Below are 13057 nucleotides of genomic sequence, written 5' to 3'. Positions count from 1 at the left end.
AAAATTACATAGACTTGACAACCTATGTTCTTTATATGTGCCCAATAGATGCCCCCTATGCCATGGTTGTATAGTGACAGCACCATGGTGGAGATGATCGAGAGGAAACAACGCCTCTGCCGGGAGATACGCTCTCGACAATGTCTTCCTGACCATAGCCCATGCAAGAAAGAAAGCCTGCCTACAATGCCCAGCTGGAAAAAAACTAACGGGGCAAAGAAGCACAGCCCACCCCCCTACCCTACTCAGACTACAGTCTTCTGGGACACAGCCATTTGAATTTGTGGATTTATGAGCATATTAGGGTCATGCTCTGTCTTTCATTATCAAGCAGGTTTGAACCCACCAAAAGGATACTGTAGCAATATTTCAGAGCTTGCAGTTTATGATGTTTTCGTAATATTGTTGATATTTAATATTTTTATATGCAATGTTCTTTAATGAGTTAGCATCAATAGATATTTTCTAAATTAAATACATTATCCATGCAAAGATTATGTATGTGTTGCTGCCATTTTTTTTTTACTTTGCAATGCACAATCTGTACCTTTTCATCCAGCTTTTACTTGCCTTTCTATTTTAATAACTCTGAAAATGACGTTTCTGTGGTATTTTACCATACTTAATGAAGTCTATTTAAACACTGGACATTGTGGTGATTGGATTAGGGCTAGCTTCATTCTAGCTGTCTTTGCACACATTATTAGATCATTTATTTGAATGTCTTTTTTGAGTGTTCCTGTAGCTCAATTGTTAGAGCGTTGTGCTATCAAGCATAAGGTTGGGGGTTTGATTCCCCGGGAACACATGATAGGTAAAAAATGATAGCCAGAATGCACTGTAAGTCCGTTTGGATAAAAGCGTCTGCTAAATGCATAAATTTTATTTAATTTCTAATAAACAGATCAAGAATTTCTCAAAAGCCTTCAGAAAGGGTTCATTGCTTTTAGCCACATTCTCATTTGCTCTGCCTTTGATTTCTTTAGTCATTTAAAGTGAGTAGTAATTTTCAGAGAGTATGACTGATTTAAGATCAGGTCACTGCACATAGTAAAAGGTTAAAAGTTTTTTTTTTCTCCTGAGTAATACAGAAAATTTCTCCTTTATGGGATGTTGTAACAGCTCTGTGTGTACATGTGACGTACAGGTGTAAATCTCGAGGGACAGCCCTCTCCTCTTTGGGTCTGTGGCAATAGCTGGCGGAAGACATTAAGAATTCTTTGAGAAGTGCAAAGATAGTCACCCAGAGATGAATGACAGTCTGTAATATATATATATATGTTTTTTTTTTTTTTTTTATCTCAGCATTTTTAAGTATTGTGTATATGGACTGATAATTGTAAAATGAGATGATTTTGTGTAATTGTCTTGCGTAGAATGGCTGTGCCATAATTTACCATAAGTTAATGGAGTAGATTTGGATTTGGAATTGAAAATTCAGACAAACACAACTGTCTGTATTAGCAAAACAAACCAATGACCAGTAGCTCTCAGCTATTGCAAGTATATAGTACCTATGGCTTCAAGGCCAGGTAACAGGGCTTATGGCTGCATAAACAAAGAGGCTGTACAAAAGAGCTGCAATTCCACAATCCTCTATCACATATTACCTAACTGGATACCCACTGTTGTCCCTCTACCTCAACCTCTCAAATCAGTTCAAGTAGTCATTCATTTGCACAACCAATGCACCATCTGCATTGCCAAAGTATTTGGATGATGTAGTAAAATTCCCTCACCTCCCAAATTCCTCATTACTTCCATTGACCTCCATGTTTGAAATTGATGCCTGTACAAAATGTGTTGCTTTGGAGACCGGTACTCACTGTAACTGGGTCACACTGGGTGAACACAGTCGTAAAGACTGTAGACTAACCCCCTGAGAGAGTTATAGAGGATTGTTTGCTGGTTTACAAGCATTTTGGAGAAATACAATTATTAAATGTCTAAAATAGTATTTTAGACACTGTATGAAACAGATGGTCCATTTATTTAACTCATATGGTTGTGTGAGGTAATCATAGGTTGGATGACAAGAGGAATAAACAACCGAGGTAGCACTTGGTATAGTCTCAAAAACATGGAGGTTACATGTTGTAGCCTGTTTTTATGTATGAGTGTCAAGCTACCACTATATGCAGATCACCAATAAATGTTGTAATTCACTCTCTTGTGGCTAGAGGCTGCCATATGGAAAGTAACAATGAACAATCATCTTTGTATTTAAAATGTGCACTGTGACAGGCAAAAAGCCTATGTCCTTTGTTTTACTGCAGAGTGTTCGCTTAACTGTACAGTGCCATTAGTATGCTGATTGTCACAAGAGACTTTTTAAGATTAATAAACAAATATAAAATTTAAAATTCTGTAATGTACTTTGTCTCCTTCAGTTAGGTAAATTCATGTGACCTTCTTGAAAATTCCTATTGGCAATATGGCTGTCACCAGGCACGTGCACCGGTAGGGCTCAACCTGTGCAGAGCACATGCCCTTTAGTGGTGGTGTTTTTTGTTTGTTTGTCTGTTTGTTTTCTACGTCAAAAAAAATCCATGCTATTAGTCACCATTTATGTCTGTCTGTCTGTCTAACAAATATTTAGCCAATGAAAGGTATTAAAAAGAGCTTGTGACAGTCAGTAAAACCTCAAGTTCCAAAACAGTTAAACAATGTTTTGCAATGGTAAATAAACATCTTGATGTTTGGAAAAAGTAATGTTTTCTTTACAAAAGAAATACTATGTTTACCAAAGCTCAAATTGTATGTATTTGTGGTCTGAGACGTGGGACTGGAGAGGGGGATAGCATTTGCCATCTAGTCATAGCCAATAGCCTACACTTAGGACCATCAATCATCTAATTAACCCTCACATTGAGTCTCTCAATGAGGCTATAAACTTTACATTAAATGCACTAGTTCAGCTAGAATCTGGAGGTTATTCTTTGTATGAAAGGATCCCCTTTTGTTGTTATCTTTGCAGAAAGGGGGTATTTTGTTTAAAGCGCTATATAAATAAAGGTGACTTGACTTGACTTGATGTGCATATGACCAGAATTTTCTGAAAAATTAATACAAGACGTAGTCAACCAGATGACAAACACTATTAACAGCAATTATTACATGATGCAATCACACTTATAGCAAATCGGTAGTTCTGTATGTTGTTTCAGGGTTGGCATCTTCTGAGGTCCTCTGAGGAGTTGGCATCATCTCATCTCAGGTGTTCTGGTTCCAGACTGGAGCTTGTGTAAATCCTAGTTACTTGTGTGAAACCAAGTTACAAAACAGAGAAACAAATAGAGACATAATTATCGTTGCTGTGGTTGCAACAAAGTAAAATTAATTAGTTTAACCCAAGCTAAATAATAATAATGCCCATTTGATCAGATACAACTGCAGTCACAAATTATGAGATGCATTATTTGAATGCTTGGCGAAAGAGATGTGTTTTTAATCTAGATTTAAACAGAGAGAGTGTGTCTGCACCCCAAACATTATTAGGAAGGCTATTCCAGAGTTTGGTAGCCAAATGCGAAAAAGCTCTACCTCCTAAGTCCAGCGTATTGTGACCTTAGGGAAAGTGATGTCAATGTCACCTTTATTTATATAGCGCTTTAAACAAAATACATTGCGTCAAAGCAACTGAACAACATTCATTAGGAAAACAGTGTCAATAATGCAAAAATGATAGTTAAAGGCAGTTCATCATTGGATTCAGTTATGTCATCTCTGTTCAGTTAAATAGTGTCTGTGCATTTATTTGCAATCAAGTCAACGATATCGCTGTAGATGAAGTGTCCCCAACTAAGCAAGCCAGAGGCGACAGCGGCAAGGAACCGAAACTCCATCGGTGACAGAATGGAGAAAAAAACCTTGGGAGAAACCAGGCTCAGTTGGGGGGCCAGTTCTCCTCTGACCAGATGAAACCAGTAGTTCAATTCCAGGCTGCAGCAAAGTCAGATTGTGCAGAAGAATCATCTGTTTCCTGTGGTCTTGTCCTGGTGCTCCTCTGAGACAAGGTCTTTACAGGGGATCTGTATCTGGGGCTCTAGTTGTCCTGGTCTCCGCTGTCTTTCAGGGATGTAGAGGTCCTTTCTAGGTGCTGATCCAGCATCTGGTCTGGATACGTACTGGATCCGGGTGACTGCAGTGACCCTCTGATCTGGACACAGACTGGATCTGGTGGCCACGGTGACCTCGGAACAAGAGAGAAACAGACAAATATTAGCGTAGATGCCATTCTTCTAATGATGTAGCAAGTACATAGGTTGTTATGGGAAGTGTTTCCGGTTCCGGTTTACCTAATTAATGCAGCCTAAAAATCCTTTAACGGATTTGGATAATAAAAGCATATTAGTATGTTATGTGTATGCCAGGTTAAAGAGATGGGTCTTTAATCTAGATTTAAACTGCAAGAGTGTGTCTGCCTCCCGAACAATGTTAGGTAGGTTATTCCAGAGTTTGGGCGCCAAATAGGAAAAGGATCTGCCGCCTGCAGTTGATTTTGATATTCTAAGGTATTATCAAATTGCCTGAGTTTTGAGAACGTAGCGGACGTAGAGGATTATAATGTAAAAGGAGCTCATTCAAAAACTGAGGTGCTAAACCATTCAGGGCTTTATAAGTAATAAGCAATATTTTAAAATCTATGCGATGCTTGATAGGGAGCCAGTGCAGTGTTGACAGGACCGGGCTAATATGGTCATACTTCCTGGTTCTAGTAAGAACTCTTGCTGCTGCATTTTGGACTAGCTGTAGTTTGTTTACTAAGCGTGCAGAACAACCACCCAATAAAGCATTACAATAATCTAACCTTGAGGTCATAAATGCATGGATTAACATTTCTGCATTTGACATTGAGAGCATAGGCCGTAATTTAGATATATTTTTGAGATGGAAAAATGCAGTTTTACAAATGCTAGAAACGTGGCTTTCTAAGGAAAGATTGCGATCAAGTAGCACACCTAGGTTCCTAACTGATGACGAAGAATTGACAGAGCAACCATCAAGTCTTAGACAGTGTTCTAGGTTATTACAAGCAGAGTTTTTAGGTCCTATAATTAACACCTCTGTTTTTTCAGAATTTAGCAGTAAGAAATTACTCGTCATCCAGTTTTTTATATCGACTATGCAATCCATTAGTTTTTCAAATTGGTGTGTTTCACCGGGCTGCGAAGAAATATACAGCTGAGTATCATCAGCATAACAGTGAAAGCTAACACCATGTTTCCTGATGATATCTCCCAAGGGTAACATATAAAGCGTGAAGAGTAGCGGCCCTAGTACTGAGCCTTGAGGTACTCCATACTGCACTTGTGATCGATAGGATACATCTTCATTCACTGCTACGAACTGATGGCGGTCATATAAGTACGATTTAAACCATGCTAATGCACTTCCACTGATGCCAACAAAGTATTCAAGTCTATGCAAAAGAATGTTGTGGTCAATTGTGTCAAACGCAGCACTAAGATCCAATAAAACTAATAGAGAGATACACCCACGATCAGATGATAAGAGCAGATCATTTGTAACTCTAAGGAGAGCAGTCTCAGTACTATGATACGGTCTAAATCCTGACTGGAAATCCTCACATATACCATTTTTCTCTAGGAAGGAATATAATTGTGTGGATACCACCTTTTCTAGTATCTTGGACAGAAAAGGGAGATTCGAGATTGGTCTATAATTAACTAGTTCTTTGGGGTCAAGTTGTGGTTTTTTGATGAGAGGCTTAATAAGAGCCAGTTTGAAGGTTTTGGGGACATGTCCTAATGACAATGAGGAATTAATAATAGTCAGAAGAGGATCTATGACTTCTGGAAGCACCTCTTTCAGGAGCTTAGATGGTATAGGGTCTAACATACATGTTGTTGGTTTAGATGATTTAACAAGTTTATACAATTCTTCCTCTCCTATGGTAGAGAATGAGTGGAACTGTTCCTCAGGGGGTCTATAGTGCACTGTCTGATGTGATACTGTAGCTGACGGCTGAATGGTTGCAATTTTATCTCTAATAGTATCGATTTTAGAAGTAAAGTAGTTCATAAACTCATTACTGCTGTGGTGTTGGGAAATGTCAACACTTGTTGAGGCTTTATTTTTCGTTAATTTAGCCACTGTATTGAATAAATACCTGGGGTTATGTTTGTTTTCTTCTAAAAGAGAAGAAAAGTAATCGGATCTAGCAGTTTTTAATGCTTTTCTGTAGGATATGTTACTTTCCCGCCAAGCAATACGAAATACCTCTAGTTTTGTTTTCCTCCAGCTGCGCTCCATTTTTCGGGCTGCTCTCTTTAGGGTGCGAGTATGCTCATTATACCATGGTGTCAAACTGTTTTCCTTAACCTTCCTTAAGCGTAAAGGAGCAACTTTATTTAAAGTGCTAGAAAAGAGAGAGTCCATAGTTTCTGTTACATCATCAAGTTGTTCTGAGGTTTTGGATATGCTAAGGAATTTGGATACATCAGGAAGATAACTTAAAAAGCAGTCTTTTGTGTTAGAAATGATGGTTCTTCCATACTTGTAACAAGAAGTAGAATTTACAATTTTGGCTATATGAAATTTGCAAAGAACTAAATGATCTGAGATATCATCACTTGGCTGAATAATTTCAACACCATCAACATCATTTCCATGTGACAGTATTAAATCTAGAGTATGATTTCGACAATGAGTAGGTCCTGAAACGTGTTGTCTAACACCAATAGAGTTCAGAATGTCTATAAATGCTGATCCCAATGCATCGTTTTCATTATCAACATGGATATTAAAATCACCAACTATTAAAACTTTATCTGCAGCCAGAACTAACTCAGATGTAAAATCACCAAACTCTTTAATAAAGTCTGTATGGTGCCCTGGTGGCCTGTATACAGTAGCCAGTACAAACATAACAGGGGATTTATCATTAACATTTGTTTCTTTGGATAATGTTATATGAAGTACCATTACTTCAAACGAGTTATACTTGTAGCCTGCCCTCTGAGAAATCCTGAAAACGTTGTTATAAATTGAAGCAACACCTCCACCTTTGCCTTTTAGACGTGGCTCATGTTTATAACAGTAATCTTGGGGGGTGGACTCATTTAAAATAATGTAATCATCAGGTTTTAGCCAGGTTTCTGTCAAACAGAGTACATCTATATTATGATCAGTGATCATATTATTTACAAAAAGTGTTTTCGTAGAAAGGGATCTGATATTCAATAAGCCAAGCTTTATCATTTGTTTATCCATATTGCTTCTGTTTTTTATTTGTTGAACCTCAATTAAATTGTTAATCTTAACCTGGTTTGGACGTTTTTTGTTTTTTCTAGTTCGGGGAACAGACACAGTCTCTATAGTGTGATATCTAGGTGAAAAAGTCTCTATGTGCTGAGAATTAACTGACCTCTGTGACGGGAGGCAGCTAGCAGACGGTCGGTTTAGCCAGTCTGTCTGCTTCCTGACCTGGGCCCCAGTTAGTCAAGTATAAACACTAAGACTATTTGCCATATTTCTAGAGAGAAGAGTGGCGCCACCCCAGGAGGGATGAAGACCATCTCTTTTAAACAGGTCAGGTCTGCCCCAAAAGCTCGTCCAATTGTCTATGAAACCTATGTTATTCTGTGGGCACCACTTAGACATCCAGCCATTGAGTGATGACAATCTGCTATGCATCTCATCACCACGGTAAGCAGGGAGGGGACCAGAGCATATTACAGTGTCTGACATCGTGCTTGCAAGTTCACACACCTCTTTAATGTTATTTTTAGTGATCTCCGACTGGCGAAGTCGAACATCATTAGCGCCGGCATGAATAACAATCTTACTGTATTTACGTTTAGCATTAGCCAGCACTTTTAAATTTGCCAAGATGTCAGGCTCTCTGGCTCCCGGTAAACATTTGACTATGGTGGCTGGTGTCTCTATATTCACGTTCCGTACAATAGAATCACCAATAACTAGAGCACTTTCATCAGGTTTCTCAGTGGGTGCATCACTGAGTGGGGAGAACCTGTTTAATGTTTTGATCGGAACAGAAGAGCGGTGTTTTGACCCACGACTACGCTGCCTCACCGTCACCCAGTTGCCCTGCTGCTGGGGCTCTGTTTCCGGAACCGAACAATGTACAGGAATCCCTGAGCTAGACGCATCCAAAGCCGTATCTAGAGCCCTAACATTTTTACTATCCTCAATTAAAGTTTGGATGCGTGTCTCTAATTCTGAAATCTTCTCTGTCAGCCTAACTATTTCCCTGCATTTATCACATGTGAATCCCTCATCAGCGACAGAGATAGATAAACTGTACATGTGGCAAGAGGTGCAAGAAACAATGATAGGAGAAGCCATTACTCACCGTGCTTGATGAAAATTCTAACTGCGGTTGTTTGATGAACTTGTGAAAAACTGGAGCGAGGGAGAGGAGAAAAGAAAAAAAAAAAAAAAGTGATGAAATGTAGCGTGGTAAAAGGCTAGTTATGTACGCAGGAGCTAAACCGTTTAGGACCTTATAGGTAAGTAATAATAATTTATATAATAATAATAACAACTCATACGGAACTTAATAGGTAGTCAGTGCAGAGACTGTAAAATTGGGGTAATATGATCATAATTTCTTGACCTGGTAAGGACTCTAGCCACTGCATTTTGGACTACCTGTAGCTTGTTTATTTAATATGCGGGACAACCACCTAGAAGTGCATTACAATAGTCCAGTCTAGAGGTCATTAATGCATAAACTAGCTTTTCTACAGGTAGCATATTTCGTAGCTTAGCAATGTTTCTGCGATGGAAAAATGCTGTTTTTGTAACACAGGAAATATGGTTTTCAAAAGACAAGTTGCTGTCTAATATAACACCCAGATTTTGACTGTAGAGGAAGTAACAGTACATCCATCTAGTTACAAACTGTGGTCTATTAGATTCTTTGTACTGTTTTTTGGTCCAATAAGTAATATCTCTGTCTTATCCGAATTTAAAAGGAGAAAATTATTGGTCATTCAATCTTTTACATTTTTAACACACCCTGTTAGCTTAGATAATTTAGAAGTTTTATCTGGTCTCGCCATTTAAATAAACAAAATGGTAGCAATCAGACAGGTAGGATCTAAACCATATTAGAGCATGCCCTTGAATATGTGTATAGTTTTGTAATCGATCTAGGAGTATGTCATGATCTATGGTGTCGAACGCAGAACTAAGATCAAGTAAAACTAACAATGAGATGCAACCTTGATCTGATGCAAGAAGCAAGTAATTTGTCATTTTAACAAGTGCAGTTTATGCGATATGGTGGGGCCTGGAACCTGACTGAAATTCTTCATACAGATCTTTTTTTTTTTGCAGGAAGGAGCTCAATTGAGCAGACACACTTTTAAAAAAAAACATTTTAGACATAAATGGAAGATTTGATATGGGCCTATAATTTGCCAGTTCACTAGGATCTAGTTGTGGTTTCTTAATAATAGGCTGCCAGCTTGAATGGTTTTGGGATGTGACCAAAAGATAACGACGAGTTAATAATGTTGAGAAGCAGTTCTTCTGCTACAGGTAACAACTCTTTTAGTAATTTAGTGGGTACAGGATCTAATAAACATGTTGTTGGTTTAGATACAGTGAAAAGTTTATTTAGCTCTCCCTGTCTTATAGTTGTAAAGCACTGCAGTTTATCTTTGGGTGCGATGGATGAAACTGAAGTGTTAGATGCTGTAGAATCTACATTTGTTATTGAATTTCTGATGTCATCTATTTTATCAGTGAAGAAATTCATAAAGCGATTACTATTAAACGTTGATGGAATATTTGAATCAGGTGATGTCTGGTTATTTGTTAAAATAGTCACTGTGCTAAATAAAAACCTTGGATTGTTTTGGTTATTTTCAACGAGTTTGTGGATATGCTCAGCCCTGGCAGTTTTTAGGGCCTGTCTATAGCTGGACATACTGTTTTTCCACACAATTCTAAAAACTTCAAAGTTAGTTTTTCTCCATTTGCGCTCAAGACTACGAGTTTCTTTCTTGAGACTGGGATTATTGTTGTTATACCATGGCACAGTACGTTTTTCTCTAACCTTTTTCAATTTGATGGGGGCAACAGCTTCTAATGTATTAGGTCATTTTGTCTAGTTCAGTGGTTCCCAACCTTTTTCAACTCGCGGCCCACACAACCAAACATATATGTTTGCGCGACCCACGGCAAAAAAATAAATAAATAACTGACCCGCTATTGTTGGGTTATTAACTTAGTACTCAGAAGCTAGATTGTTAACTGTATTTATTGAATGAACTAGGGCTGTGCGATATGGACAAAAAAAAAAAAAAAACATATCGCGATTTCTTTGATCAATTTTGCTATTTCGATTTTAATCACAATTTTGATGCACACATATATGCTTTACAGTCATAAATGCATTCAGGATGAATTTGAAACATATTTCCAAAAGAAAACCAATTAGAGCTTTATCAAAACGTTGTAACGTCTCTAGAACAGACATTAGTCAAAATAAACACTATAGTAAAGGTGTAACAACATTTATAGACTAATGGCAAAAAAATAAATATAAATATATACAGTATGTGTGTGCGGATATATATGTGTGAGCAGAGAGAGCGCATTATTGTAACGCGAAAGCACATTAAAATAATGCATGATCGCGAATCTCTCCGCTTGCACGCAGATTGCTCAGATACACTAGAACAGGGGTCTCCAACCTTTTTGTGAGTGAGGGCTCCCTGAAGGGATAAAATAGTCTTGAGGGATACTTGTTTGATATAGGCACACACACACACACACACACACACACACAAAGTTTCAAGATTTGAAAAATACAACAAAAAACAGTAATATTGTTAAATATTATGACTGTTGAATATATAATTACCGTATATACCCGAATATAAGAAGTTTGTTTTGTCCTAAAAATAGGCTTTTTTGTCCTAAAAAATGGGGGGTCGTCTTATATTCGCGATATAGACAAAATCACGAGGGGAAAGGGAGAAAGAACAACGGCATAAATATGAAATAGTGACTGAATGATATACTTTACATACTTGCATGTAAAATTAGAAAAGCAACATAATATCTGTTTAACTAAATTAAAACGCTGCTCCTCTGCCGCGCGATACGCAGAGAGAACAAGAGAGGTGCGCGCACGAGACGCAGAGCGAGAGAGAGAGACAGAGAGGTGCGCGAGCGAGACGAAGAGCGAGAGACAGAGAGGTGCGCGCGCGCGCGCCAGAAGAAGAGCGAGAGAGAGAGAGGTGCGCGCACGAGAAGCAGAAAGAGAGAGATAGAGAGACGTGCAGATTCTAAATATTTTAAATTATTGAATTATTTTATTATGTTTTAATGGTATATGAAATGTCACCAATAGTTATTTTCTCATTTTATGCCATTATCATTAAAAAAAAAATGAAAGATTACAATTCAGGCTATTTATAGAACGTGCTCGGCGGGCGACTCAGAGACTCCACGCGGGCTACCAGGTGCCCGCGGGCACCATGTTGGAGACCACTGCACTAGAATATCACTATATATTGTTGCAACACCTCTGCCACTACCACTCTGACAGGGCTTATGCTTATAACAGTAGTTTGGTGGAGTAGACTCATTTATACCAATTTAATCATTTGGTTTTAGCCAGGTTTCAGTCAAGCAGAGTACATCAAAACTATTATCTGTGATCATTTTATTTACAATAACTGCTTTGGGTGTGAGTGATCTAATGTTTATGAGCCCAACATTTAAAAAATGTTTTTATTCATTTAACATTTTTCTGGTTTAATCACAATAAGATTTTTATTCTAGATCCTACATTAAATTTATATTTTGACCCCACTATTCGGGGAACAGACACTGTCTCAATAGATTGGAGAGCACAAGTACTTTTATCATTTAAGCGGGTAGAACAAAAGTCATCATAATAGTTATTTGAGAGTTGGCTTACTAGTCATATGGAGCAAAATGTCCTGGAGATGTTGTCCGAAAGAAGTTCCGGATATTTGAATGTTGATGTTAAATATGATCTCATAAATAAGCTATGTACTGTAGATAGTAATTGAAATAGCCCTGCCATTGGTTTGTTTGAAGTTAAGGGGAGGAGCCTTAAATCAAGCACAGCGTTAGTTCAATAGTCTGTGACCAGCTGATGCGTTCAGCTGTCAAATCACTCCAATCACTACCACTCTCCTATTAGACATGGCACCACTGCTCTGTAAGTATGCTCAACGGCTCGCAAGAGCTGTCGCTCGCTCAGGAACTATCAGACGGTGAATCTATCTCCATAGGAAGTGTTGAAATCAGGATTTGGCAGGATTCCCACTGAGTATCACACCAGATTTCAGTCGTGAACTTAAGGGAATTCACCTCATTGTTTGTCAAGCAACGGACTGAATTGATATGAGCAAGCACTTGATATAGATTCTTCACCCGCGATTCATTGCCAATGTTTTACTAATATGACTGACTCACAACTTTACACGAGCTCTGCTCCCCGCTGGAAGAAACTAGATATTCAACAAGAATCAAAGCATCCACGAACAACTGGCAATTTCACTTTAATTCATCTCTGGACGTCTTCACGAAGCTAAGCAAAGTTCTTTCATTTTATTGCCTAGTGCTATTTTGGCAAACATGCTTCAAACATTGCTTATTGTACAAAGCTAATTGTTTAGACATGCTATCATATTACCACACTGGTAACACTCCCAGTTCAACACGAGCCTCGTTTATCTGTGGTCAAGGCTGTCGATATATTAACTGCTGCTGCTTCAGGCTCATCTATTGGGGATGCTTTCATCAAAATCATCTGACTACTCCAACACACTGGGCTTAAATCAGTGATCTGCTGTTGCTCAAACTAGTATATCGATAAAGTGCTTGATATTAAATTTACAGATCGTAAATGTTGAAGGTCTTGCTTAAAGCTATCAGGATATGGGACTGCTTGCTTGTTGAGGCTTATCTATTGTCCAGTATCATGTGCTAGTCCTGCTGTTGCATAGGAGGGATTTATGCTTTCGCTGGCTCCACTTGCGAGCCTCCGCTGACTGCGCGCGCACCTGATCAAATGGTCAAG

At 38.4% G+C, this 13057-nt stretch overlaps 1 protein-coding gene across 1 annotated transcript in view; it reads left to right on the top strand.

Moving 5' to 3' along the window:
* Positions 1-2363, top strand: part of nyap2b (neuronal tyrosine-phosphorylated phosphoinositide-3-kinase adaptor 2b) — a 66107-nt gene extending 63744 nt beyond the window's left edge. The window contains exon 7 of the mRNA XM_059563932.1: positions 49-2363. Within this exon, the coding sequence (XP_059419915.1) occupies positions 49-279 (231 nt within the window). The 3' untranslated portion in view covers positions 280-2363. The remainder of the gene's footprint in view (positions 1-48) is intronic.
* Positions 2364-13057: the final 10694 nt, after the last annotated feature.

The sequence above is a fragment of the Carassius carassius genome, chromosome 12, assembly GCF_963082965.1.
Source record: "Carassius carassius chromosome 12, fCarCar2.1, whole genome shotgun sequence".
In the NCBI taxonomy this organism is placed as follows: domain Eukaryota; kingdom Metazoa; phylum Chordata; class Actinopteri; order Cypriniformes; family Cyprinidae; genus Carassius; species Carassius carassius.
Note: the sequence above shows the minus strand (reverse complement) of the source record. Positions and strands in the feature narration are given on the sequence as shown.